Raw genomic sequence first — 27756 nt, 5'->3', positions numbered from 1 at the left:
TGAGAGGAGAGGAGACTTGCCCAGGGTCCCAGAGCCAGTCAGAGGCAGACTGAAGCCCAAGTCTTCTCAGATCCTGGAAGCAAGGTGACTGCTCCTTTTCAAACAAAAGCAGTACCTGATCACTCTGATGAACAGTGTGGGAACTAATGTCCCCAGTGAAGGGATGAGGAAACAGGAAGAGGTGTCAATGAATGAGCCTGGGGAGAGGCACCAATCAGCCAAGCCTGTCAGCTTCAGGACTTGTCTCTCCCCACCCCTGCCATGCGTGTGGTGTTCCAGCGTCCATCTTTTCTCCTCCATAATTGTGTGGCTAATATCTCCCAGCCGAGCGGCTCTAATTAAACTATTCACTATCGTCACTTCATGTTCTGAAGAGATGAGGTTGGTCATTATCACTTTTCTTTCCCTTTGACTAAGCTCTGTGTGGATAATTTCATTCTGCCCTTGTTCATTTCTTAGAAATATGCTCTATCCAGTTTTAGTCCTTTTCCCGTATCTTAGAACATTGAGCTCAGGAAGGCTGGCCAGTTAGCTCTGTTGATTAGAGCACAGTGTTACAACACCAAGGTCAAGGGTTCAGATCCCCTTACCAGCCAACCACTATGAAAAGAATATTGTGCTCAGGAGAATGGAGGCAGAGGGTGAGGGCATCATGAATTTGGAAATTCCTGTCTAATTAACCTTAAAGTTTATTTGTGGCTGCATAGTGCCTACTTGGTGTTTCAGCAGTCCACAGAGCCCCCTATCAAGGAGAGATAACCAGGAGGTGTACACTGGCAGGTCTGGACTCACCAAGGGGAAAAGGGCACCAAGAGAAAGTGGTACCACACAAGGCTGTCTCTAAGGGAGGTAGTGGTTGGGGCTTTGGACGGGTGGTATTCCCACTCCATACTCAGGAAACTGGGGCTGTCAGAAGCCTTGGTGACATAAGCACACCACTGCTCCTGAGGGCCCAGGATAGTTCTGTGGCTGAAGAATACGGGCAGACCCTCTACCCGCAGGAGGCAGCCAATGCCCTGAGGAGTCCGGGAGCCGTGGAAGTGCAGGGAAAGAGCGAATGTCTGGGCTCCACACTTGGAGGTTTAGCATTTGCTCTGTGAGACTTCCTGGAGGAGAGTTTTCACTCCGCCAGAGCTGCCTCATGAGGGGCAGTGCACAGGGTCACACTCTGAGATGTGGTCTGTGTGCAGGCAGGTGGCTGTCCTGAGTTTAGGAGCTACATGGACCTCAGAGCCCCACCATTGTCCCCAGACCCCACTGGTGGCTGGAAGGGCATTCAGTGCCCTCCAGAACCCACTGCTTCTAGGCAAAGCCTTTGGCTTTGCCTCACGTCTCTGTCTCTGTCTATCCTGTCATTCCCTCACCTCCTCAAGAGCCCCCAGGGAAGAAGTGTCCAGACTATGCCCTGGCCTCAGGGCACAGCTGGCCCACAGCTGCCCATCTCCCAGGCATACCCATCTCCTGCCTCACACCCATACACCTATTCCTCCTTGAGGCCCAGACCTTCCTCTGTGGCCACCTCCTTGGAGGAGCCTCCTTGACTGCAAGTTGGTGGGTGGTGTGTCTGATGCCCCCACTGGACTGCAAGCTGGGGCAGGGCAGGGTCCAGGTCCTGCTAGTGACATCAGCCTATCTGTGGTGAAGGAACACTTACCACTCTAGCCCTGGCTCCTGCTTAAGTCGGGCGAGGGCAGGGGGTGGGAAACCACACCAACTGCAGGGGCTGGCAGGTGGTTTCTGAGTGGAAGCTGTTAGGTGTTAAGTGCGGGACCAGTGACAGGGCCTCAGAGCACTCAAGCCACATCTACCCCCAACCCCTAGTTCTTGAAGACACATGATAAGCCAGCTTCTCTCCAGGAAAAAGCTGCTTCTAAACAATTGGAAGATCCAAGCATTCTGAAGCTGGAAAGTATGTGATCCTTCAGCAAGTGAGGATGGGAAACCCAGGCCTCATCCACCTCCACAGTAGGCAGCCTGGGCCCAAAGCAGGGGAGGTTCTCGGAAGGGCTTAGGACAAATCCCCAAGGAATCCAGAAAGTTTGAACTACTTTCTGAACCCAGGTGGAGACGTTAGGAAAGCCTTCTTTAACAAGGCCGGAGGCCCCTGACGAAAATGGGACCATTGGGCAGAGAGAGGGAGAGTCAAAGGGGCAGTTTCTCCCCTGATGTGTTCAAAGCACCAGCTAATGGGCTGGGGAGATCCGGGCAGTGTGTTCCTTTTATGCCAAATATGAATGTTCTTAAGCCCAAGAACCCACTATATGTCTGTAAAGGAGAGGATGAATGGATGAGTGGCTAGAGAGATCAAAGAGGAATGAGTGAATAATTGAGAGGTAGACACTATGGAAGGACAGAAGGGCAGGTGAAGGGGTGGTGGGTGGGTGTGGGAGGAAGTGGATGGATGGACAGGGGTGGCTTGTGGGTAGATGATGTAATGGGTGGGTGGATGGCTAAGTGGGCAGATGCATGAGGCTTGATAGGTAGGTATCCTGCACAGGAAGTACAAGGGATGGATGGATAAATGGATGGAGAGGGGATGGGCAGATTTGAAAGGAGGAAGTGGGAGGATCGTCATCCTCACTGGGGAAGGAAAGCAAGATTAGAAATGGCACCGAATCTTTGGTTCTGCAGGATTTGGGGGGGAACCAGAAGGTTCCCTTCCCTAAAGCAAATGGTGGACCCACGAGGTCCCACAGCTCCAGAGACCCTATGAACTGACAGCAAGCTGTGGGCACAGGCCTTGCTCAGACTCCTAAGCCCAAGTGAGGAAAGAGTCCCAGGCATGCCTGGCCTCCAGCCTCTAAATGTCTGCAACACCCCAATTATTGCCACTGCCAAAGACACATCACAAATGGCTACAGTGCCCCTGGGGTGGTGGGTTGGTACCACTTCCACTGAGAGTCACAGTTAGGGAGCCATCTGCCTGCCCAGAGCCAGGAAAGCAGACCCTGCCCAGGTGTGAGGTAACAGGCACCTCTTTCCAACACTGCTCCCCACTGTTCTGAGGCCCAGGTATAGAGAGGAAGGAGGGGCTCTCTCCTGTGTGTGAGAGAAAACATGACCATGTTTCCTCAGATGTACAGGCCTGGGTTGGACGCCCCCTGCCATCCTGCACTTGCAGAAATTGCAGTGGCCAGGTAGGCCTCCAGCAGCTGAGGTCTCTCTGCCCATTCCCTTTGAGGAGCAGGTTAGCAACCCAAAGAAAGCAGTGATGGCCACTGGGTCTGGCCGGGCCCTTCCTGGTCTCTGGCTCAGAGTGTCCAGCTCTCACTGCCTCTCCCATTGGCCTGTGCACTTCTGCCCCCTGGTGGGTGCAGGGACAACTACAGCACATGGGGCAGGGTGGGGCCGGATGGAGTCTTCCTGCAACTGGAAGACTGGGGTGTGCGTGTGTGTGTGTATGTGTGTGTGTGTCCACACCCACACTTCACTTAGCCTAAAAGATTAGAAACGGAGGAAAACTGAACGATCCAAAGCAGCTCCTCAAATGGAAGGGGTTATTATTACAAATTACTATGATTATTGTTATCAAGATCATCGTGCTTGCCTGGAAAGTCTTGTACAGAGCAGGCTATTTTATGTCAGCTTGTTGTTTGTGTCTGAGGCACTTCATCTTTGCTTATAATAACCAACATTTGCAGGGCCCTTCATGTTGCAAAGCTGTGTCACATCCTCAGTGCATTTCATCTGCACCAACAGCCCCATGTGGGGCAACTAATGAGAGAACAGAGGCTCAGAGAGGTGAAGTTGTCTGTCTAGGGTCACACAGCTGAAAGGGTGCAGAGCCAGGATTTGAACCTGGGTCACCTGACTGAAAACCCCTGTTGACTTCCCCGCTGTGTCCTTCTCATCTCATCTCTTGACAGGGAGAAGGCCCTTTGTTATATTTTAGCTCCATGCCTCTTTGTCGCTGATCTTTATTGAAAAGTCCACATTGCCCAGAAGAGAAGGGAAGAGTTTTGAAGACCCAAGTGCTGAGAGTGCGGTTTTCCTGGTTTCAGATAGTGAATATACCTGGGCGCTTCCAGGTCCCTGCAGTACCTGGCTGTGAGTGGAGAATGTGTTTTCTCCCCGTGGCTCGGGGGAGCTGCTGCCAGCGTATCCTGCTCACCACCACCCCCCCCGAGGTGTGGCACAGCACAGATAGGCATCAGCTGCATCTCTGAGGAGCGTGGGAAGGAGAGGCTAGGGCAGGAGAAGTCGGTGCAGGGGCTGTCTATGGCTTGACAGGTAGGAACCAGGGTGGGCAGGTGGGCGAGGCCCTCACTGGGTGCTGGGAGCCACGCCCCTCCTAACAGAATGGGTTCTAGCTCCGGGGACCAGCTGGATGTCTGCAGATAGGTGTCCCACTGATTGCACCCAGATCTTGGTGCTGCTTCCTAGACACTCATGACCAGCCCCCAGCAGCACTTGTCCTTGTGGCAGGAAGCCCCTGGCCTCTGCATCACAGTAAGTAACCCCTGTGTCCTGCAAGTTCAGGTCACATCTACCCTCTCCACCACCCCGGGCACCCTGCTTCCCAACAATGGCCTAAGGCAGCCCACTTCAAGGGGACACTCTGCACCAAGCTCGCCACCCTCCAGATGCTGAAGATGTCCCCTAGGCCCTGTCTCCATATGTCCCTTCTTCTCCCTGCCCACCCCTTTCTCCAGCTCTCAGTGATGCAATGTGAAGGTTTTCATAGCGGGTTCTCCAGCGTCTTGGTTCTCCAGAGGTTCCTCCAAAGTGCCTCACTTCCACCTCAAGCAGCTTCAGGCCATTTATATGTCAACATTATGAGTAAAATATCATTTAACCAGAGAGGTTATACTGGCTGTAATAAAAAAAAAATGTTAATGTTGTTTTTAAATCATTGATATGATATAAAGAATACTGCAGGTGAGCTTGAGAAGTACAACCTCTCGCAGCCTCCTGATCCTCAACCCGTAAGAATGGCATCTTGTCTGCTGTTGATATTCAGAAATGCACAGCCCCAGCCATGCCCCAAAGAAGAGTCCCATATTTCTTCCATGCCCCTGATCGTCATGAGAGCTGGCAAGATGGCCCCTTCATCTCTTTTTGTCTTTTTTATGACCGGCACTCAGCCAGTGAGTGCACCAGCCATTCCTATATAGGATCCGAACCCGCTGCGGGAGCGACTCCGCGCTCCCAGTGCCGCACTCTCCCAAGTGCGCCACGGGCTCGGCCCGACCCCTTCATCTCTTGTGAGCCTGGGCAGCTCAGGAGGTGGGGCGGGTATACTCATCCACCAGCACAGCCCACCCAGGTACCGTCCCTGTGCTAAGTGCTCTATGTTTGCTCACATGACAACCCTGAGAAGAAAATGACGATGCTGTCATCCCCATTTTTGCAGATTAGGACACTGAGCCTCAGGAAGGTTAAGGCCCCTGCTCAAGCTGGGAGCCCAGACTGGAGCCCAGGACTGGGTGGCTCCCAAGTTTATGCCTGAAGGCCCCAGAAGGCTGCATGGAGCAAAGCTGTGAAGCCCAAGGAGGGAATGACCAAAGGAGGTGGTCAGAGGAGGCTCCTCAGAAGGGAGGGGTAGCAGAAGAGCTGGACATTAAAGCATGGGCAGTCCTAGCAGGAGCATGATGGGGTGGGGGCATTCTGGGCACTTAGTAACTGCTGACCCATCCCACAGAGGCTTGTACATCTGAGGAAAGACAGTCATGTTCTCTCTCACACACAGGAGATAGCCCTCTCTCCCTTTCTCTCTGCAGCTGGGCCTCAGAACTGTGGGGAGCAGTGGTGGAAAGAGGATCCCGCCCCCTCACTCCATAGGCAGACATGCATGTCCATGGTCTCCTTACAGCACTGTCTACTGAATCCCACCAAACTGCCTCTAGTGTCCAGCAGTGCTATTGGAGAGAGAGAGGCCTCTCCTGCAGGAAACACAGTACAGCATGTGGGCACTCCATGCAGGGCATAGTTCAGACAGTAAGAGAGGAGGGGACCCAGGTGCTTGAAGAACCATGCGGGCTGCAGTAGTGGGAGGGGTCTTCCTGGAGAAGGTAGGTCTGACATTAGCCTTGGCAGACCAGGAGGTATAATAGGACTATTTGGGGCATAAGTACAAAAGTAAACCAAACAAACAGCATATCCTCAAACTAGATTTTTAAAAAATCAGGAGATTGATTAACTCAAGTAACTAGAAAGCCCAGAGGTATAAGTGGCTGCAGGCATAGCTGGATCCAAGTGTTGGCGTGTTATCATAACTCGGTGTCTCTCTCTCTTCTCTGCTTTCTTCAGTGGTGACTCCACACTCAGGGGACCCTCCCTTTGAGAGTTTTTCTTTCCTAATAGTCCCTACAAAGTCCTGGGGCTGGTTGGGGTGGTAGGACTGATTGTTAGTCTTATTTGACAAGTATGGATTCTTTGTTCCCCCCCAAGCTGTTCACAGGCCAGCAGGATGGATTGGCCAGGCCTAGAGTATGTGTTTGACCCTAGAATCAGGAAACAGAGTCATCCCCACCCAAACTGCTTGGACTGAGTTGGGGACAGGTGGGAAGCTTGGGCTGTGCTGCCAGAAAACCAGGGGATGGAAGCCACATAAGAGGAGGGGGCAGCCACCCAGTAGAAAAGGAGTGGGCAGAGAGGATGGGGCGGGCCTCTCACTGCCACCTTGAAGCTAATCACTGCCATCTCTCCTGCAACACTGCCTGGGCGGGAGCACGCAGTGGGTTTTCTAGAGAATTAGCTCCAGCATTCTCCACTAAGTAAAAGTCGCACAGGTCAGACCTGGTGTCTTCATCTGTTCAGGCTCCTATGATAGAATATGACAGACTAGATAATCTAGAAAGAAAAGAAATGCATTTCTCACAGTTCTGGGGATTGGGAAGCCCAAGATCAAGGTTCCGACAGATTCTGTGCCTGACGAGGTCTTGCTTCTTCATAGACAGTGCCTTTTTATTGTGTCTGCCCTTGGTGGAAGGGGTGAGGGTCTCTCTGGGGTCTCTTATAAGAGCCTTAATCTCATTCATGAGGGCTCCACCTCCATAACCTAATGATTCCCCAAAGGCCCCACCTCCTAATACCATCACTTTGGGGTTAGGATTTTAACATAAGAATTCTGGAGGGACACAAAAGTTCAGACCATAGCACCTGGTGAGTCTATCTGGAGTACATGCGTGTGTTTCATCATAGCTCATATTGCCTGGATAGACAGCAAGAAGTGGCCATGCCATGGGGGCAGTAGCAGAGAGAAAGTTTCTAGAAAGTGCCCCCGCCATTACTCAGGAAAAGCCATGGACAGGAAGATTGGGCCCAGTGTGAGCCTTGTGCCCCAGGTCCCCGAGGGCAGACAGACCAAGGGGCAAGGGCCTCCTCTGGCTCCATTAAATGCATGTTAAGCTTGTCACGCAAAGCTGACCCAGCCAGGCACCCTCCACAGTCCTCCAGGGCATATTGGCAAAGCTCTCCCTTGCCCTCTAAGCCTGGCCCTTCCTTCTTGCCCAGCCCTCTCCCCTTTGCTCAAGGGGCAGGGCTGGGCACCAGTGAGTCCTCAGCCCTGGCCTTGGGTGGCCAGGCCTTGTCTGAGATGTCAGTCCAGGGTTGCTGACTGTAGCACAGTACAGAAGGTTGACTTGAGCCCAGGCTGTCCTACTTACTAGCTGCATGATCTTGAGCAAGTTACCACACCTAAACAGGATGCCTACCTGGTAGGGTTTCTATAAGGGCTAAATGAGATACAAATATTGTTCAAATTGACAAGACAAAAAGAGTTGGTGGGTAGATAGGGTGGAGTGAGAAACTGGGGCCGTGGCTGATACTCAAATGCCAGGTATCCATCCATCCCTCAGATGTTGCTGAACAGCAGCTGTGTACAGAACACTGTTTGAGATCCAAGGCACCATGAGAAATCAGGAAAGTGCCTGCCCTGAGCAACAAGGACATACAGTACTAGATGTAATACGGCATGGTTGGTGCTCTGTGGGAGCTGGCCCTGCCCAGGAGGAGGGCTTCCCAGAGGAGGTGACCTTTGAGATAGGGAGGGGCAAAGCAAGGGTGATCTGGACAGATGGAGTACCTGAGGTGGGATTACCGCAGATTATTGGGGGAACAGAGAGAAAGGCTGTATAGCCGGAGCCCGTGAGAAGGGAAAGGTGAGAGGATATTAGGACAGAGAGGTAGGTGGAGCTTTGTAGGCCATGCTAAGGAGTTTGGAATTTAGGAATGATGGGAAGCTATTGAAAGAGTTTAAATAGGAGGGTTATTCTATCCATTGGGACTAGATGTCACTGTGAATACCAGAGACCCCCAAAATACTGGCTTAAATAAGATAGAAATTTATTTTAACTGTTAAAAAATACAACACACACAGAATGGAGTTAGTATGACTCCAGATGGTAAAGAATCCCCACAAAGTTGTCAAGGACCAAGGCTGTTTTTAGATCACTGTTCTGCCGTCCCTAGGGTGTGGATCTTGTCTTCATGATCCAGGTTGGCTGCTAGAGCTGCAGCCATCACATCCAAGTTCCAGGTATTAGGAAGGAGGAAGGGTAAGAAAAGTGGCGCCCCTTTCCTTTAAAATGACTTTTCCAAAGACCTCGCTACACCTCAGCTTACCTCTGGTTGTATGGAACTTTTCATACGGCCACACATAACTGCAAGCAAAATTAGGAAGTGCAGTCTTTTCGTTGGATGTCGGTGTGCCTGGCTAAAAATTTGGGTGTTCTTTTTCAAACAGAGAAGGGGAGAATTGATGTTAGGAGGAAACTGACGGTCTCCTGCTGTAGGGAAGACTGGAGAGAAGCAAGATGGAGGCAGGGAGCCCTTGGCAGGTAACTATGGGCGTCCAGGAGACATACGGTGGTGGCTTGGACCCAGAGGTGTAAGAGAGGAGATGAGGAAGAGCAGACAGCTAAAAACAGATTTGCAAACCAACAGGATTCTGGGCATGGGAGGGGAGCGGCGAGGTCAAGCAGGACTCCTGGTCTTTGGGTCTGAGCAGCCAGGCCGATGGGAATGTCATATACTGTACTGAGAAAGATGAGGAGAGAGCAGGAAAGGTGAAGGTTGCTGCCAGCACAGGACTCCCCTCCCCAGTACACCTTGGTAAGAATGTGAAGCTGGGAGGAAGGCTCCAGACCCTGGGCTGTCCACTGGAGAGTCCCAGGAAATCATCTCGTCCCGCTTTCCCCAAGCTGTAACATACATCCCACTGGAATGGAGTTCATTAAATTCTGGGTCATACATGGAGGAACAAACATGGAGATAAAAAGTGACTTTACAGGGCCCGCGGTTAATAAATCATATCCTCTCGGGTGTCACCTGTGTCCTCGATGCAAGGTGTGTTGTGACTCGGGGGTGCTCAGATCAAGTGTGATTCTCATACCCAGCAGAACGTCTTGTTCTGACTCTAGTGATCCCCAGATCTGGCAAAAACTATGAAGGTGGGGCCTAAGGAGGAAGTTTGGAAAATTCAGACCAGGTCCACCCCCCTCATTCCACAGATGGGAAAACTCATTGAAATCCAGGGAAGAGCCAAGATTTCCTGAGGTCTGCCAGGCACCAGGGAGCGCATCAGCTGCAGGCCTCTGACTCATAGGCCTTACCTTGCATTTAGCCCCAGGTGGAGGCACCACCCCTGTTCCCTGCCCACTACCTCTCTGAGTCATCACTGCCTGTCTGGGGCACCCAGAGCCTAGGCCCCAAGGCCTAGGTTGCTGCCTCCAGTGGAGGCTCCAAGCCCAGCCCTGAACCTGGGGATCCAATCTCCCTCGGTGGGCAGCCCTTCCTGTCAAGTGAGAGTGGGTCAAGAATTCAAGGGCTGGGGTGTTTAAGACACTGTCCCTGGGGAGCTAGGTCTGGTTAGCATTGTGGACTTCACCTTACAGCCTCCATGCCAGTGGTTGGTCCCTTCCCGAAGCAGGCAGTGGGGACGGGGCCCAGCTGCCAGAACTTTACCCTGACCTGCAGTGGACAGGCTCTGACATGTAAATAGCTACTTAGCCGAACAGCTCAATTCTGGGAAAGTCTCCACAGCAGGCTCTGGCCCTACATACCTTTTGTACAGAATCTTTTGTTGACCGCAAACCTTCCAGGTGCTGACCTACTTCCTTTGTGTCTCTCCCACCCCAAAGGGCACCTGCTGATTTTCAGTACCTCCCACTCACTTCCTGAGCCATGTGCCAGGGGCTAGGTAGTCTCTCTCTTCTGGCTTAATCGGAGAGTTGAGGTTGAAAGAGCTTACAGCAGAGTAACCGTCCAGTACTAACAATCACACCTGTGAATAAAAGACCCTGATTCTGGAGGACCCATGAGATCAGGGGGGTGGTGGGCCTGGCGCATCCACTCTTAGCCCCCAGCAGGGGTTCAGTCTCACTGGGGCTGCAGGACTTGTGCAGGCTGAGCCCAGGGGGAGAGGCAGCTGGAAGAGGGTTCCAGGGAGTGCTGAGCACTGCCTGCCTATCATGGGGTCTGCCATAACCCTGATCTGCCTCCTGCTGTGCTGTGAGTCTTGTCTGTGGCCCAGGGTTAGTCAGGGCCTTTGTATGCGTGAATAGCAGAAACTAACCCAACAAGGCTCATGGGGCCAGACCACAGACAGTGTGAGGGGACTCAGCCTCAGAGACCTAAATGCCTTGTCACTTTCCTGCTTCTTTCTGGTAGCTTTATTGTTAGAGGTTTCTCCATGGTTGGGGGAAACAGGTCTGGGTGATACCAGTGCTAGGTATCACACATCTTAAGCTTGCTCCATGTGAAAAATCCCAGAGAAAGACTACAGATGGCCCAGCTTGGGTCACATGCCCATCAGCCACCTCATCCAGTGGTTGACCCTCCTCCTTGCCATGGCTTCACATACTTGCCTTTCTAGACTCCTGGTGTGGACCGGAAACTGGCCTGGGCCCCGTGGGACTGGGGCTTCTGGACATGAGGATCCAGTGTACTCTTTGCCTGGCCCTGTGCTCCCAGCCACCCCTCTTCCCCAGTGGTCATAAGGCAGAGGTATTCTTCGGGCTTGTGGGATAGTGGCAGGGAGAGAAGGCCCTCTTGGGCAGTGGCCACCATGCTTGTTGGTCAGGACAGATAAGCTGTGGCTGATGCCTGGGCTCAGACAGGGACCCTGTTGTCAGGTTTGGGTCCCTCTAGGAGCTGACCCTCAGAGACAAGGAGTTCATTTGGGAGGTCATGTCAGGAAGTGCTGAGGGAATGGGAAAGCAACACAAGGAGGGAGGGGGAGTTAATGGGTGGGCTACCACTGTGGGTGGCTGGGGCTTGGTCCCCTGGGGATCCTCTAAAAGACTGTGTGAGCTTGTCTCAGACTATCTACCTGGGAGGCAGGGAAGCCAGGGCACTAATTCCCAAACTATGTAGGCAGCCACTCCCCTGAGAGCAGAGGGCCCCTCAGGTAGAGGCAGAAAGCCCATGGGTGTATGGGAACCCTCCAGAGGACCTTGAGGGCAGGCAAAGGGTGTGAATGGGCTCCAAAGAGCACCTGCTCCACACTCACCTGCTCTAATTTAGACTTTAAAAGCAGCAATCATTTCAGACGGAGCACAGATCTTTCTGGGTAGTGCCATGTCACCCTTGGTCTAGACTCCTCCGTCAGGTAGCATTTGCCGTCAAAGGTGCTATAATATAGTCGGTGACTATTCTTGGCCCGTGTGGGTCTGACCACAGAGCCCAGCTGTGGAATCAGAGGCTCCTAATCTTGAGTCACAGCTCTTTCACTCACCACCTGTGACCTTAGATGAGTGCTTTCCTCTCTGTGGCCCTCAGTTTCCCCACCTATAAAATGGGGATAATGATACTTAACAGTGACTACTGTATTAATTAGCTGTGGTGTGGCCACAACAATGCTGTCTAAGAAGACTCTTCTAAACTCAGTCACTTGGGTCTGCTGAGGGTTGGCTCAGCTCTACCGTGTGTCCCAAGTCCTTTTCCTGTGATGAATGAGGAAGCCAGGACGTATTAGTGGTGTTGGTAGAGGCCCAAGAGGACAAGCAGACACACAGAAGGCCTCTTGAGGAACCAGCACAGTGCCACCACCACACCATCCTGTGGCCAGAGCAAGTCCTGCAGGCACACTCAAAGTCAAGGAGACGGGAAATGTGTCCTGCCTCTGTGGGGAGGGACTACCCAGATGCAGGGCAAAGGCTGTGGGCATAGGACAGGCGGAGATGCACTCCCACGGCTCCCTCACGGGCGGCTGTGAAGTTCCAAGGAAGTGGCACGCATGCACACTAAAGTCCTTTGAAAACTGTAAAGTGCTACATGCGTGTGCAAGGTGGTGGTGGGGGGGTGCAGTCCTAGGACTTCTCCAAGAGCCTTTTGAGTCTTCAAAGACCACTACTCTCCTGGTTTTGATGTTACCTGTATTTGGCTGTTGCCTTTGAAAATGAGTGACCCCTGTTTGGTATCCAAGATGAAGGGAAGGGGGAAGAAACCTGTTAAGTATGCATTACTTTTTCTGTAATTCCAGTGGAGTCTCCGCCTACACGTGTGTGTGCCTTGAGCAAATTCAGCTACACCCCCTCAGATGAGGAGGAGGGGGAGGCAGGCAGAGAAGAAGAGAGCTCCCAATTTCATCATTTTCCCCTTCACTCTTCCCTTGTTTATCCAGGCCTGGACGTCTCGTCTCCTGCTCCGTAGGACACAGACAAATAAATGGAAGTTAATAAAATTAAGCTTTAACTTTGGGTCGTACAAGGGCCTAAGTTCTTGAGATTTAATATTGGCATAAGGACTTTTCACCACCTGCACTAACTTGACAACCCGCTTCTCCCCTCCCCGCCCCTAGGGCACAACTCCTCTGTGGCCCAGTCCCTCAGCTAACCAGAATTCTCAAACAACCAAAATGCCCCACTCCCTGTTACAGCCCAGTTCCAGGGACTTTGCCCCATGTTGGGTAAAAAGTTTAGAAAATTATAACTCTAACCAAGAACATTGATTTTTACACTTTTTCCCCAAACAAAATACTGTGCAAAACCCGTTTTCAAAGCACATGAAGGCAGAGTTGCTGTGGTTGAGTCAGAGGGTGGAGGACAGAGCCTGCCACTCTCCCTTGCTGCCTACAGAAAACCCTAGGGCTCTGTGGGGTATGGTTTGAAACTACTGCTTTAGATCTTCCGTGTGATAGATGGCCCAGAGGCTGGGACGCAGGCATGTGTCCCCCGCAAAGACCCTAGGAAATGAGACTATGCGTGTGTCCCAAGGCATAGGGGTGCCCAGATAGTGGCCCATTCCTCTTGAGCAGTCTGTGGGCTGAGCCCTGGTGCCCTGGCAGGGGCCTTAGCCTAGCACCAGACCACAGTCACAGCCAGGACACAGTCCTTGGCCAGCCAGGGGCCTCTGTCTGCACCGAGGCCTCAAAGCTCACCATCCGTCTCTCCTCCCAGGCCGACGCCAAGATGGTATGTGACGTGGTGAGTCGGATGGAAGACACCGAGCCCTTTTCTCCAGAACTGCTCTCCGCCATGATGCGGCTCTGGGGGGACTCAGGAATCCAAGAGTGCTTCAACCGGTCTCGGGAGTATCAGCTCAACGACTCTGCCAAATAGTGAGTGTCCCAGGCAGGACGGAGGCCTGGAGGGGCGTGATGCGGGATGGAAGGGATGGGGATTGGTGGGGCAAGGAGGGATTCTGAGTCTGTACCTGCTGTGAGATATTCTAGCACAGGTGGGGGGTGTCAGGAAGGAAGAAGAAGGGCTTCTCTTCCTGCCCCCAGGATGAGGAAGAGGCCAGGGAAGGCAGAGGGCGCTAGAGACAGCCAAACAGCAGAAATTCCCAGGGCCAGGACCTTGTCACCTGCTTGACTTGGAGCGTGCCTGGCACTCCAGAATGTAGGTTTTCTGTGTATCAGCTTTTGTTTTCTCTGGAGAGCCCTTGACCCCGTAAGTACAAATCAAGAGCCACAGAGGCAGAAAATAACTTAAATGGTGCCATTTTGTTTTGTTTTAGAGAAAATAATAAACTTTCCATTCTTCTATCTTTAAAATTAAAAATAAGGAATATGTAACTCCATTCAATAAATATAATAAATAATTAAACACATACTTGAATACTGTGTTATAACCAGATAAGAGGGAGGACGGAGGAAGGTAGAGGGGGGGCAGGAGGGACAGAGAAGACAAGAGGAAGGGAGAAGTGGGAAGCGGTAAAAGCCAGAGCACGGTAGAAGGGATAGAAAGGGAAAAGGCATAGCTCTTCACGTGACAGTGGGGTCTCGGTCTGCCAGCTGCGACTTTGTCACTTGAAAGTGTCTTCATTGATTACATGCCCTTGGCTCCTAGACTGGAGGCTCCAGAGCCCTGGGACTGTTGGTCTTTGTCAGGGACATATCTTCTGTCATGGAGATACTAGGATTGTACCTTGGCTTTCAGGAAATGCACCCATTTTTGCAATCTGGTACCCAGGCTTTCAGGGAGGAGCCCCACTCTCTGAGGGCGCATGTGCTCTGACCTGATCTGATTCAGCCATTCTTAGCAGAGTTTTTCAGCCAGGGCCATTTTGCAATGTCTGGAGACATTTTTGATTGTCACGACTAGGATGGTGCTCCTGGCATCTAGTGGGTAGAGGCCAGAGATGCTGCTAAATATTCTACAATGTACAGGACAGTCTCCACAATAAAGAATTATCTGGCCCAAAGCATCAGTAGTGCCAAGATTAAGAAACCCTGATCTCCACAATGCTGATGTAACAGAGGCTAGGGCCAACAAAACAGCATGCACTAGTGGACATTTAGACATTTTCATTGACTGTGTTGGCAGCCAACAAACTAGAGACATGAGTAAGGCCAGGAACATTTTCCCATGTCTATATACCTAGGTTGTCCATGGGCAAATGCCTAAATCCTGTGAGTCCCAGGTGGTGGCTACCAGGCCCCCAGGCCCTGATGAGCCAAGGTCCAAGGTGTCCCTAACCAAGACCTAGGGACACCTTTGTGGACAGGTATATGAGCCAAGAGGCTCAGTGTTCACAGCTCCCTGTGCATACTCAAATCACAGACCAAGAGCCAGGCCTCTTCCCCTGAGCCCAAGTCAGGCCAGGAAAGAGTACTTTTCATTGGGATCCTTCCAGGATCACCCAGTGTAACAGGGCAGGTGGGCCTTCAGAGCCCTGAAGCCAGAGAGGTCCTCCTTCCACCTCTCCCTCCCTGCCTCCTACTGGCCCAAATCCAGGACCCTGCCCCCACTGCCAGCTGTACCCTCTGGGGCCCCTCAGGGCCAGTGGCCCAAGTCTGTCTCCTGGTGGTGCATCAAATCATGCTCTCCACTGACATTTTTGGCTATTTCACTAATTATAATATGAATCCGTTGCAAAAACTTTTAAAAAATAATACAGAGGAGTGTAAAACAAAAAGTAATCTTCTACCCCTCCCAGTCCTGTTCCTCTCATTTTTAACCATTTCCATTTATGTGTCCCAGTGGTGTGTAGAGAAACCTGGTGCTCCAACTTTAAATAGTATTTACTGACCCCCACTATAAAATCTGAGAAATTCAGCTCACCTTCCTTCCTTTCACCTCTCTCCACCTCCATCGTCAATTTTTTTCTAGTTACAATATTATCTTTAGTTCTTCAGTTGGTTACCTTTATAAATTTAGGTAGGAAACTTGAGTCAGTATTTGTCAATTCCTCGCCAAGTTTGTTAGTCCATTTTGTGTTGCTATAACAGAATACCTGAGACTGGGTTATTTATGAAGAAAAATGAAATTTATTGCTTACAGTTTCTGAAGATGAGAAGTCCAAAGTCCATCTGGTGGTGGCAGCAGTGACCCAAGGGTCTCACATTGCAAGGTGGTGGAAGCAGAGAGAGCAGAGAGAGAGGCAGACTCTCCTCTTCTTTTAAAGTCCTCGGAACCACGCCCCTGACCACCATTTTTAATCCATTCACTACTGCATGGTCCTACAATCCAATCACCTCTTCAAAGCTCCACCTTTCAATGACCATAATAGGATTTCCCACCCTCTTAACAGTCACAGTGGGGGCTAAGTTTCTAATGCATACAACTTGGGGGACACAATTCAAGCTTCAATGAGTTTTGAGGGGACACAATTCAATCCACTACATTGAGTAAGCTGAGGAAATTCGCCTGCCTCTCTCTCTTTCTCTCTCTCTCTCTCTCTCGCTCTCATCTCTGCCCCCTTCCAAATTTTCAACTAATTTTCCAGTGGCAAGGTTTATGATATTGACATTCTCTTCTGTTATCCATGATTAGGTCTTCTGCATTTCATCTCTGGGAGAGGGTTCCATGGCAGGAAAGAGAGGAACACACAGATAGTCAGGGTGAGAAGGACCTTGAACGTCTTTTAGTCCAGAGCTGTGTTGTTGTTGTTTTAGCAGTTAGATGTCGTCTTCTAATAAAATACATAAAATAGATGAATGTAGAGTTGTTGTGATAGAAGGGAGAGGGAGGCCTAGTAGGGCTGTCACATTACACAATTCCAAAGGGTGCTATTTACATCCTGATACCCCAATCGCCATGTGCCCCCTAGAACAGCCCTTTGCAGGGGAGGGACGAGAGCACAGAGAGACAAGGTCAGGTGTTGCCAGGCTCCTGAGTCTGCTCTTGCTGTCTCAGTGTGCCTTGACCCCTATTAGTAGGGCTGGCTCTTCCCCTCTGACTAATCACTTTGAGACAGGTGCCAGAAACCCAGAAACCCTGGGCAGATCTAACCAGGAGCTGTCAGAGGCAGTGTCGTGGCTTAGTTTTAGCTTTGGTTTTTCCCAAGTCCCGTTCCCCACTGAATCGTCCCTGCTCTATGTCCACGTTTCCTCTCCTTGCCTGCTCTTGAACCCACTCCCACCAGGTTCTTGCTCTTCCACCCGCCGAGACTGCTCCTCACCAGGTCACCAGTGGCAGCTGCTCGGCTCCAGCTTCTTCTTACTTAGTGCTCGGTTTCCTCCTGGAGGCTACCAGCCTCCGCCTTCTCACCGGCCACCCTTCTCAGACTCCCTTGCTGCTCTTCCCGGCTTTCCTGGAGGCCCCAAGCTCTGTCCTTTTACCTGTTCCAGTCAAGCCTGGGTTATCTTCTCCAAGCTCATTGTGTGAAATTCCTTGTACGCTCAGACAACTCTCAAATTGACATCTCCAGCTCAGCCCTCCCTCCTGACTCCTGCCTGCTCAGTGTCTGTTTGGGCATCTAAACACATCTCACATTAACATGTGCCAGGCTGGCCGGTTAGCTCAGTTGGTTAGAGTGTGGTGCTGATAACACCAAGGTCCAGGGTTTGATCCCTGTACTGAACAACTGCCAAGAAAAAAAAAAAAATGAACATGTGCCAGTGGAACTCCTGGTGCCCAGCCTCCCAGAAACCTGCTCTGCCTCACTCCCCCTCCTCCCAAAGGCATCTTCCTTCTACCACACGGAGGCATCTTTAACTCAACTCTTCCTCTCACATCCCACATCCAAGCTACCAGCAAGTGTGACTCCCTTTTCAAATACATCCAGAATTCTGACCACTTCTTGTCCCCGCCCCAGCTACCACTGCTAAAACAACCCCTCGATGGGCCTCCCTGCTCCACTCTCATGGTCTGCTTGCATTACAGTGGTGCAGCCTTGACTTCAACACTCTTCTGGTTAGAATCTTCCAGGGGCTCTCATCTCACGCAGTATAAAAGCCCAAGTCCTTACAGTGACCTCTAGGGCCTCCCTGCTGTGCCCCACCCCCAAGTCCTGCCACTCTTGCCTCCGTTACCCACCCAGTTTCCCCCACTGCCTGCTCCCACCACATATGCATCCTACCTCACTACTCCAGGTGCAGGTCTGTGTGCCCGCTGGTCCTTCTGCCGGGCCACTTGGAGCTCACTCCCTCATTCCCCTCAGCCTTCACCATGTCATATAGCAGCCCCCAGCCAGCCTCCCCCATTACCCAGCCCCTGATTCTTCCCTCTGGAACTTACTACCTCCTGACATATTACATACCCTACTTGTCTGTTTATCATCTCCCACACATATGCACACACTGACACTCATGCTAGAATGCAGGCTCTAAGAAGGTGGGAGGTCGTGGGTCCTGTTCCTCGCCCATCCCCAGTACCTGGAGCAGTACGTAGGTGGGAAGTACAAGAGGTGCAGCTTTGCTGCATCTCCACACCTCACCCCACCCTCCATGGCCATCTCCTTGCATGAGGCTTGGCCAACACAGGGAGAAACCAGAAGACCAGGTTGTCTATCTAAAGGGAGTTTGCTCTGGCTGAGATAGGAGGGGCAAGACCAAAGGCCTGGTGTCCAGCTGGAGGTTATAGCAGGGTTGTCTTTTCAGGACCAGCACAGCTTATAAGAAGAGGCCATGGGAGCTTCCACAGGGGCACAGTCAGGCTTAGGAGAGGAGGCCTGGAGTCCTATTTAAGCACATGGGCTCTAGATCCAGTCAGCACGCCCACCTCTCATGCATTAGTGAACACAGTCCCACCAGCAGCTGGCCCCCAGCAGGTCCTGGAGCAGCTGCAGCCTGGGACCCTACATCATCCCATGGCACAGACCCTCAGGGTCCTCCCTGTGGGCTGTGTGCAGTTCACCCTGGCACCAGTGATGGATGTCCTGGCTGGCCCCATAGATCACCGAATCTTCCTTCAGGCCTGGCCCCCCACTCCTGGGTTCCCAGATCCCACCATGGTTTTAGGTTCAAACCTAACCCATACAGAACCCAGAGCCCCTGCAGGCAGCATCCTCTGAGTGCTTGGCTTGAGGCCTGGGCGGGTGTAGTGTAAAGGTCAGGTCTGTCTCCAGAGCAAGTGGTGGCCTGGGGAAAGAGCCCTGATCCAGAAGCCCCAGGGAAGACCAGCCACTGTCTGGCTGTGTGGCCCTGGGCCTCTCTCTAAGAGCATCAGATGGAAAGGGACACACAGACCCCTTGGTAAATGAGAAGAAAGTATGGAAAAGGCAGGCAGATACTCAGGGGCCTCTCAAAGCACTACAGAGTACTAGGAGCATGGACTCTGGAGCCCTGGCTCACAGCTTGTGCAGACTTGGACATGGCACTTACCTGCATTGAGCCCCAGTTTTCTAATTTATAAATGGTACATTTAACTCAGGGGGATTAAGGATGAAATACGATCACACTTGTAAAGAAAAGAACCTACTGTTTTATTATTTTTAAAATGAAGAAATGACAAAATTGTATTACAAACATGGTAGTCTCACTCAAAAGTTTGGTCTGGTCTGTGTGCCTGGAGCTGCATGCACAGGCTTGCTGCATACACAGCCCCTTTTAGTCTGAATTAGAGGCTTTTTGAGAATGTGAGGCCAGGACCATAAAATCCTTTTCCTCGGTCACCCCCACTGGCCCTGGAAGGGAGTGTTGTGTCATCATTTCCACAGTCGGCCTGCGAGGGGCTCTGGCTGAGGCTGGACTCTGAAGATGGTGGCCCAGCAAGCCCTGAGCAGTGCCCAGGTGTTTGGCCCATGGTCCCTTGTGTGTTGCCATCCTCAGCTACCTGGACAGCCTGGATCGGATTGGGGCTGCCGACTACCAGCCCACTGAGCAGGACATCCTTCGAACCAGGGTCAAAACCACTGGCATCGTAGAAACCCACTTCACATTCAAGAACCTCCACTTCAGGTGAGGCCCAGAGAGACACCCAGGCCCTGGCGGGGGTGGTTGAGAGACAGGAGACACCAGCTTCCACCTCATCTGATCTGGAGCACCCAGACATTGCCCTGCCTTGGGTGGCTTTCGCGTTGGGGCAGGCAGTTAGATACCGGGAGCCTGTCTGAGTGTTGTTTTCTACCAAGTTCAGGGACTAGGGTGAGCAGAGGGGCTTCCTGGAAGAAGGGTCCTGCAGTGGGGCACTGTGGAACAGGGAGGATTTGGATGGACAAGGAGGGAAGACCTGTCCCTGAGGAGACTGCTGAGGGGGAAGAGAAAGGTCACCCAGGTGGCCCCTTGAAGGTTGGGGGTATAGGGAGGAGTGGGGAATGGGGGCAGGTAAGCCCAAGCAATATCTCTGAGGCCCGAAGGACCCATGTAATCCCAGAGCTGGAAGGGGCTTGGAGAGCAGCTGCTCACCCTGTCCCGGTACGTATGGGGAGGCTGAGGCCTGAGAGGAACACAGCTTTCCCTAGGCACAGAACACAGTGAGGACCCAGGGGCTCTGAGTGCATCAGAACAGGGGGCCTAAGGTACAAGGCCAGATTTCTCAGGCCCTGCCTGAGAGTTGTTACACCACTAGGGGTAACCTCCAGGCACTGAGGCCTGGGAGCCCCTACCTGCCTTGCCTTCCAGGTGTGGTTTCTGGGTGTCAGGTAGAGCAGGAGAGGCCAGGAGGGAAGAAGAGGACTGGGGCCTCAGGCTAGTGGACAGGGGCACAACCCTATTTCCTGGCCCTTTGCCCTGCCTGGGAGGGCTGGGTTCTAGGATTCCTTGTCTCCCCACATCCCCAGCCCTTGTACAGACTGAGGGGGCTGAGGCTCTGTACTCAGGTTCCTAGGCTGAGCAGGTAGGCTCTCTGCAGTAGGCAGCCTCTCTGCAGGGCTGTGGGAGCTGCAGTGGGCCCAACAGGAACCTCTAGGCCTCCACTGAACTGGGGAGCACAGCGGTAGGCTGAGAGGCCCCTAAGATGCCTCCCCTGCCTTCCCAGTCTCCTCAATCTCTCCGGCTCACCTGTTGGGAGTACAGGACAGGGACCTTGGCTCAGCCCTGCCCAGCAGGCAGTCTGAGAATAAGCATTCTGGAGGGGCTGCATAGGCCATCGGCCAACCCCCCTATATTTCAGATGGGGAAGCATGATCCACAGACGAGGGGATGAGACACAGACCCGTTTCCTTGCTGCCAGCCCTCTCTGATCTCGACCTACAGCTGCTCTCCTCTGTCTTGGGGGCCAGGGCTCCTGCCCACACAGGGTCAGGGCCGAGCCCTTCTAGCTGCTGTGTGCCCGCAGGTTTTCCAGGTCCAGAATGCTGCAGTACTCCTTGCTCAGGGGGTTAGGGTGTGGGGCTGGCCTCTTACCTCCAGGACATAAGTCCCACTGCAGGAATTGCAGAAGGGGAAGAGAGGCCAGGGGGCTTCAATCTGCTGGGGATTGCGAGGCAGGCACTTCTCTGTCTGCAGCCAGACCTGGGTCAGCCCTGGCTCCCCCACAGCTGGTCTCACCAAGGGTGTGGGCACATCCTCAGCCCTTGGTGCCTCACTTTCCCCATCTGCATAACGGGACAGTCCCAGCCTGCCTCCCTCCCCATGCTGGTTTGGAGTTTGCCTAGCGCACACACTTGGAAAGGAACAGCGTGTGAATGTGACATGAGAGGAGGACCTCTCAGAAGCATTTCTAGGGGGCCAGCTGGTATGCACCCCCTTAGTAAAATTCTTCAGATGCAGGGCAGGTCTTCACATCACTAAGTATGAACAGCCCAGTGCTGAGGCAGACTCCAGGGCAGTGATGGCTGGCCTGATACCGGGGATGGCAGTGGTTCATCTGTCAATCAGTCAGTACCTGAGCAAGGGCTCCTCGTGAGGCATCAAGCACACTTGCAGCTAGACACCCAGGTCTGCCCCCACCTGCCTGTACCCCACCGCCCACAGCTCCCCTGTCTCCCTGGCAGGCTGTTTGACGTTGGGGGTCAGCGATCTGAACGTAAAAAGTGGATCCATTGCTTTGAGGACGTCACAGCCATCATCTTCTGCGTCGCACTCAGCGGCTATGACCAGGTGCTCCATGAAGACGAAACCACGGTGAGTGGCCCTGGATTAACCCAGCCTGAGGTGGCACTGGCCGCAGACAGGCCAGCCCAGTGAGTGCTCAGGCCTTGGTTGCCCATGGTCGCCCTGGGGCCCCACTAGCTGTGGTGGCTGGGGGCTCCGTGGTACGGGCCACACCAGTGCATTCTTCTGACTCTACATTGCTGGGGCAAATGCCTTGTGGTAGCAGCACAGCAGAGGGAGCCATGGGCCACCCGGCTCAGAGCCTGATGCAAGCTGATCCCACACAGCTCTGCAGGATATAGGTTTGGGGCAGTAAGTGCCTATTCAGTAAACTCAGCAGTCACAGAGACCATCAGGCTGGAATAAAACTAAGAAAATCCTAAAAAAAAATTAGGGTCCAGCCAAGCCAGAATGTATGTACAGCAGTCTTGGCCTTCAAAGACTTCCCTGGAACACTGGCCAGAGATGTGGGACAGGTGTTTGGGGCCAGAGGGCCGGGACCGGGAAGGGCTGTGGGGATGAGACATGCTGGTGAGTGACACTTGTGGCTCTGGGCTCCTTTGTGGGATGCCAGATCAGGCTCTCACCTTTTGTTTGTGCAGCCCATTCAGCCTGGGGTCTCTAGCTTTGGCCTCTGAAGACTGCCAGAGTGGCTTCGGAAGGCGGACACTCACCTGGAGAGAGGTGCGTCCTGCCTCTGGGCCTGAGCCTGGCTCTGCCACTCATTGCTTTGCTGCTGAATTTAGGCAGCACTCTTTGTGCCTCAGTTACAGTGATTTGTAAAAGGGAATAATAATAGCGCCTGCCTTGGAGGGGCTGTTGACGATGGGATGAGATAATCCACATGCAGTACTTGCAACCATTTCTGGCACAACAGCACTGAGCTGGTATTATCTTGTGTCTGGTGATTGCCCTGAGCTGGCTGGTCCACTAAGCAGTCCCCATCTAGGCTACAGCCCACAGGGCCAGAAGCCTGTCCACAGAGTCTGCAAGGGAAGCCAGGCCTTGAGCCTGGTCCAAAAGGTCACTGGAGACAAGCCCCAGCACTCCTGGGAGCAGAGCTCACAGACTGTGGGGTCACACCCTGGCATGGTCTTCTCCTTCTGTCTGGAAATGCTCAGACCCTTTGCCCTGGGCCTCTCTAGGTCAGCATGGGGATTTGAGGCGAAGCCTGTCGTCATGCTGGTCCTGAGCAAGGCCCGTCTTCTCTCTGAGTCTCAGTTTCCTCTTCAGACCCAGCCCCGCTGGTCCCACAGGGCTGCTGTGATGATGGGATGAGCTTTGGGGTGTGGGCTACAGGCACAGTGCTATGGAGAGGAGGACCCGCCACCCTGAGGGGCTAACACAGAGCAGTAGGGATTTCAGCAATTTGGGGCCAGTGCCACTGGCTGGGTGGGTGCCCTGGACCCGCGCCATGTGCAGCTTGCACACCTTGCTCTTCCTCTTTTATGCCCAGCTGCACCCTTGAGTTGGGTTTCAGCTGTCATCTTTCTCAGTGGCCTCAGCAGGCTAGTCCTGACCCTGAGGGGTGATGGGGTAGACGCGAACCCGGGCTGTGCTTGGACCCAATTCAGTGATCACGCAAAGTCCAGGACGCCCCCCTGGCAATGTGCCCCACACAAGCCTGCCCCAGCACTGCCCTCATCTTCTACTGCTCCGCTGGTTGACACTGTGCTTTAGACCCGTTGCTCACCGTCCCCTTGGCCTCCTGTGCTCTGAGCTTCGCTTGGATCATCTCCCGGAGTGTGACACTGCACCCGGCATGGGCTTCAGGGAGAGCGAAAGTGCTGGAGCCTGGAGGCTGGAGAGTGGGAGGGCCCCTCTCTCTGGAGCACGGCCTCTCCTGGACCTGCCTTGCCAGGCCTGCAGACAGCTTTAACCCACATCCTAGGCCCACCAGCCGTGGGTTGGGGCTCTCGCTCGCCCCTGGAGCATAGTATAGATGCAGAGAGAGGTCTCAGTGGGCCTGGCAGCCTTGGTCACCAACCTCCATGGCCCCTCGGGTCCTTTGTGCATGTGGGGGCTGATATGGTGCCAGGTCTCACCGTGGAGCAACATTCCCAATCTGTTCCTCTCCAGGCTGCCAGCCCCTGTAAGCAGCGCCCAGGTCCTGAGCACTTTCCCTCCAGTTTCCTTTGCCATCCTCTCTCTACTGTTCCTCTCTCACCCCTTCTCTCACCCCCCTTCTTCTTCCGCATTTCTCCCACCCTTCTTCACAAGGGCTGGAGCCGAGGGCCTTGGGGAAGAAACAGCATATGGGGCCAAGGTCAGGAAGGGGCTCTTCCTGGGTCCCTCCCTCCCCAAAGCTGGCACCTGCACAGCCCGGGGAAGAGCCGAGCCCCCCTCAGGGGGTTGGCTTTACCACCTGACAGCCTACAAAGGCAGGTCATTGCCACCAGGGCAGCAAGGACAATGCCACTGCCATAGAACTAAGCAGTTGCCGGTGTGTTCAGGGGACACGTACTGAGTCGGGCAGCTTGGGAGTCAGATGCACCTGGCCCAGGGCCTGGCGCCACCCTGCCAGCTGTGATTGTGGGAAGTCACTCCACCGCCTCTTCTGTAAATGGTGATGATGGTAGACCAGGCTCGTGGGCAGTCGTGAGGACCGCTGGGCTGGGAACTGTGAGGGCCTGCACGCAGGAATCATCGCTAATAAATGGCAGACACTGCTACTCCATCCACACGCCGTGGCTAGAGGACAGGTTGTAGGATGTGGATGCTCTGCCCCAGAGAGGCAAGAGCTAGGCACTGGTGACCCAGTCCTCAGTCCTCAGCCTTCCTCTCCGGTCAGCCCTGCACTTCCTTTCCTGGCCTGGGGAGAGTTGGGGCTGCCTAAGACAAAGGTGTCTAGAGGCAGCTCCTGGAGCTAGGCCAGGAGAGCCCTAGGGCTAGTGGCTGCCGCCCACCGGATCAGCCACACTATCTGCCGCTCCCTGGGACCCTGAGGGCCTCATCCTGTCCTCGTACCTGCTCTCAGCACCGCCCAGCCAGGCCTCCGGCCGCCACAACTTCTCCACCACCACTACCGCCACCACCGCCTGCAGGGCCTAATCTTGCCAAACCAAGGCCAAAACCATGAGCAGATTCTGAGAGACCCTCCAAGCCTGGCAGGTATGAAGCTCCTCCCTCCAATCGAAACTGTCAGCTAAGAGTTGAAAGCAGCGGGTTCTCAGGGCACCGCTGGGTGACTTTGCTGTGAATGCCTGCCCCAGCCCGCTCCCTCACCCACCTCCTCACCAGCCAGCCGCTTGGCTTCGGTTCGTCCTCTCTACCCTGGCCTTCCGTCTCCAGCCACCAGCCCATAGCTCCAGGACCATGTGGGCCTCTATGGGCCTGCATGGGGGCCTCAGCATGAACTGGCCTGGACTTCCTGGCCCTGAGGCTGGTTAAAACAATTTTTCAGGTTTTTTCTCTCTCTTTCTCTCTCTGTTTTAATGTTTTGCTGTGTTTCATCTTGGGGTTCTTCTGGCCCCTTTACTGAGAAACCAGCCCCAACAACCAGTTCTTCCAGAGCTTCCTTCACCCCAGCCACAGCCCAGCCAGCAAATCACTCACTACACCAAGGCCACAGCAAGATCACCCCCGAGACGCTGTCCCCCTAGTGTCTGCTTCCAACTCTGGATTAATTCGAGGATCTCTTAGTCCTCGGTTAATGTTTCCCAACTGAATGCGTGCACCCTCCCAACCTTGCTGGCAAAACCAAATGAAACCCCGTAGAGAAATCTGCATGACCCGCAGTTCCATGTAGATGTGTTCGATGGTGGTTGCGGCCCTGCCCTCTACGTGCATGGTGCATGTCCTGTCCATGAGCTGGGCCTCTCCGGCAACATCACTGCCCAACCCAGGCCAGCTCTCTTCAGAAGGGAGCAGCATCTCCCCCCGACCCCTGATCCTGCTCTGCCCCACCCTGCCTGCGTGTGGAATGAAGCAGGGACCACGTCTTGTTTGTCTTTGTGGGTCCTCCCGTCTCCATTCCCGGTGGTGCGCGCAGCCACTGTGGTGGACCCTTCCTTTGCTTGTCCTGCTGTGTTTTTTGGCCGCGGTGGATCAGGGCCCTAGGCACTGCCAACCCTCACTCGCCTCTCTCCTCCATTGCAGAACCGCATGCACGAATCTCTGAAGCTTTTTGACAGCATCTGCAACAACAAATGGTTCACAGATACATCCATCATCCTATTTCTTAATAAGAAGGACATATTTGAAGAGAAGATCAAGAAGTCTCCGCTAACCATCTGCTTTCCTGAATACACAGGTAGAGACCCTTCCCCAGGAGAGCAGGGGCCTGCCCAGCCCCTTCTTACCACAGGAATTCTTGAAGGAGCATGCCCTTTCTCCAAAGCTCAGTCTACCTTTACTGTGCTTCTACCTTTACTGTGCTCTGCAGATATACCGGATTCTACCACGGAGAATCCAGCACAAAACAGGACCCCACCTCACCTCCAGAATGTGCTGCAATGAGGGGGTTAGGGGCAGCTAACAGGGAAAGCAGGGCTGGGATCCTGGCTCTGCACCTGCTGGCTGTGTGATCTCGGCAACCTCTTGGAGCCTGAGATCTGTCATCTGTAAGCAAGTTATCTGTGAAGTGGGAACACTGAGATGATGAAGGGGCAACAAGCAGTAGCTTTGAGTCAGGTGGCTCAGGGTTCATGCCCCAGCTCTGGGCAGCTCACGTGGCCTCGCAGAGTTGCTGTGAGTATGAAATGAGCTCATAAACACACAGAACTTAGTACTTGGTACATAGTAAGTGCCTACTGTGTGCTTGTTCTTATTGTTACTGTTGTGATTATTACTAACAAGCAGCTGAACAACACCTCTCACACGGGGTTACTGCAAAATTCAAATGGCCTAGTGGATGTGACAGAGCTTTGCAAGCAACTGAGCCCTGGCTACCTTGCAGAGGGTGCCAAGGACAAGAGGCCTGCTCTGTCAGTGTTGCAATGGATTTACCTGACCATAGGGTGGGTGGGCAGCTAGGAGGCAGCCTGATCAGGACCTCAAGGAGCTGTGAGGGTGGCAGCTCTGGTCAGGTGGCAGCAGTCATAGCAGGGCCCCAGAATAGCCCATGTGCTCATCAGCTCTTCCCAGATGGCCAGGCCCTGGCCAGATGTGAGTGGGAGAAGTGGGGCATCCTCAGCCTCACCGGCCCTTGGGCCTGGAGGGCACAAGAGTGGGGACAGGCAGAGTCCCCGTAGAGTGGGAAGTGCCTGGGCTGAACTCCACATCCCTGACAGTGGGCTTGGGGCCAGGCAAGCAGCACAGCTCTCTCCACCTCCTGCCCCTCCACTCCACCCCATTTCTCAAAATCAGGCTGACTGTCCTGTAGGCCAGGACTCCAGGAGCATCTAGCCAGAGGTGGGCAGGGCCCAGCCTCTCTCACCCCTGCCAGCCACCTTCCTCTTAGCTATAAGTTGGGGGCCTAAGGATCCTACCCTAGATGACCTGGACTTGTGGCCTGTGGGGCAGTGGATGCAGGCAGGGTGGGTCAGTCACCAATGCCAGTTTACGGCTGGGGCGGGGAAGGAGAGGACCACTAACCAAGGGAGTCTGAGTAGTAACCTGCAGTCCCAGGGATACTCCCCTTGCATTCAGCCCAGATTTAGCAAAGAGCTGTGGTCTGGTAGGCCCTTGAGGCCAGGCCTGGTGTCCTGCACGCATGTGCCTGAGTGACTGGGAGCGCTCCTCTGGGTATGCCCCCCTGGGCATTCTGCATGGCAGCCCACCCCAGCTTAGCATTATGGCTCCAAACTCCAGCCCCCCTCCCTCAGCGGGTTGTCACAGCCCTGCTGGTGCTGGATCCAGATTCCTGGAGGCTGCAGAGGCTTCAGTGCAAAGGCAGGATCCGGTTCTTCCGCTCCTCCCCGGACCAGCAGCTTGTCTCCTGGACTCATGCGGGAACCAGACCAATATGGTGCACCCTGGGCTCATGCGGGAACCAGACCAATATGGTGCACCCTGAGGAAGGCAGCAAATAAGCCAGCCAGCCAGTTTTCAGTCTCCTGAGAATGGCCACCAGAAGAGTGAGGGAGTGAGGAGAAGGAGGAAGGAGGCCAGGGCGTCTCACAGACACCAAGCAGACCACAGGCCACGTTCCTCCCACCTTGTCCAGCAGTAGCCATGGCCTGCTCTGCAGGCTCACAAGCAGGGGAGCCTTGCCTGTGTGGTGCACGTCAGAC

General features: G+C 53.6%; 1 protein-coding gene across 2 annotated transcripts in view; it reads left to right on the top strand.

Moving 5' to 3' along the window:
• The window catches only part of GNAO1 (G protein subunit alpha o1), a 174752-nt gene that overhangs the window by 131957 nt on the left and 15039 nt on the right, over positions 1-27756 (top strand). Inside the window, exons 4-7 of one of the 2 annotated variants that reach the window (XM_063109163.1) lie at positions 13341-13501; positions 19379-19507; positions 21484-21613; positions 25682-25835. In XM_063109163.1, the coding sequence (XP_062965233.1) occupies positions 13341-13501; positions 19379-19507; positions 21484-21613; positions 25682-25835 (574 nt within the window). The remainder of the gene's footprint in view (positions 1-13340; positions 13502-19378; positions 19508-21483; positions 21614-25681; positions 25836-27756) is intronic. The other variant, XM_063109162.1, reaches the window with a different exon arrangement.

Source organism: Cynocephalus volans, chromosome 10 (assembly GCF_027409185.1).
Source record: "Cynocephalus volans isolate mCynVol1 chromosome 10, mCynVol1.pri, whole genome shotgun sequence".
In the NCBI taxonomy this organism is placed as follows: domain Eukaryota; kingdom Metazoa; phylum Chordata; class Mammalia; order Dermoptera; family Cynocephalidae; genus Cynocephalus; species Cynocephalus volans.
This window is presented reverse-complemented; position numbering and strand designations above follow the sequence as displayed.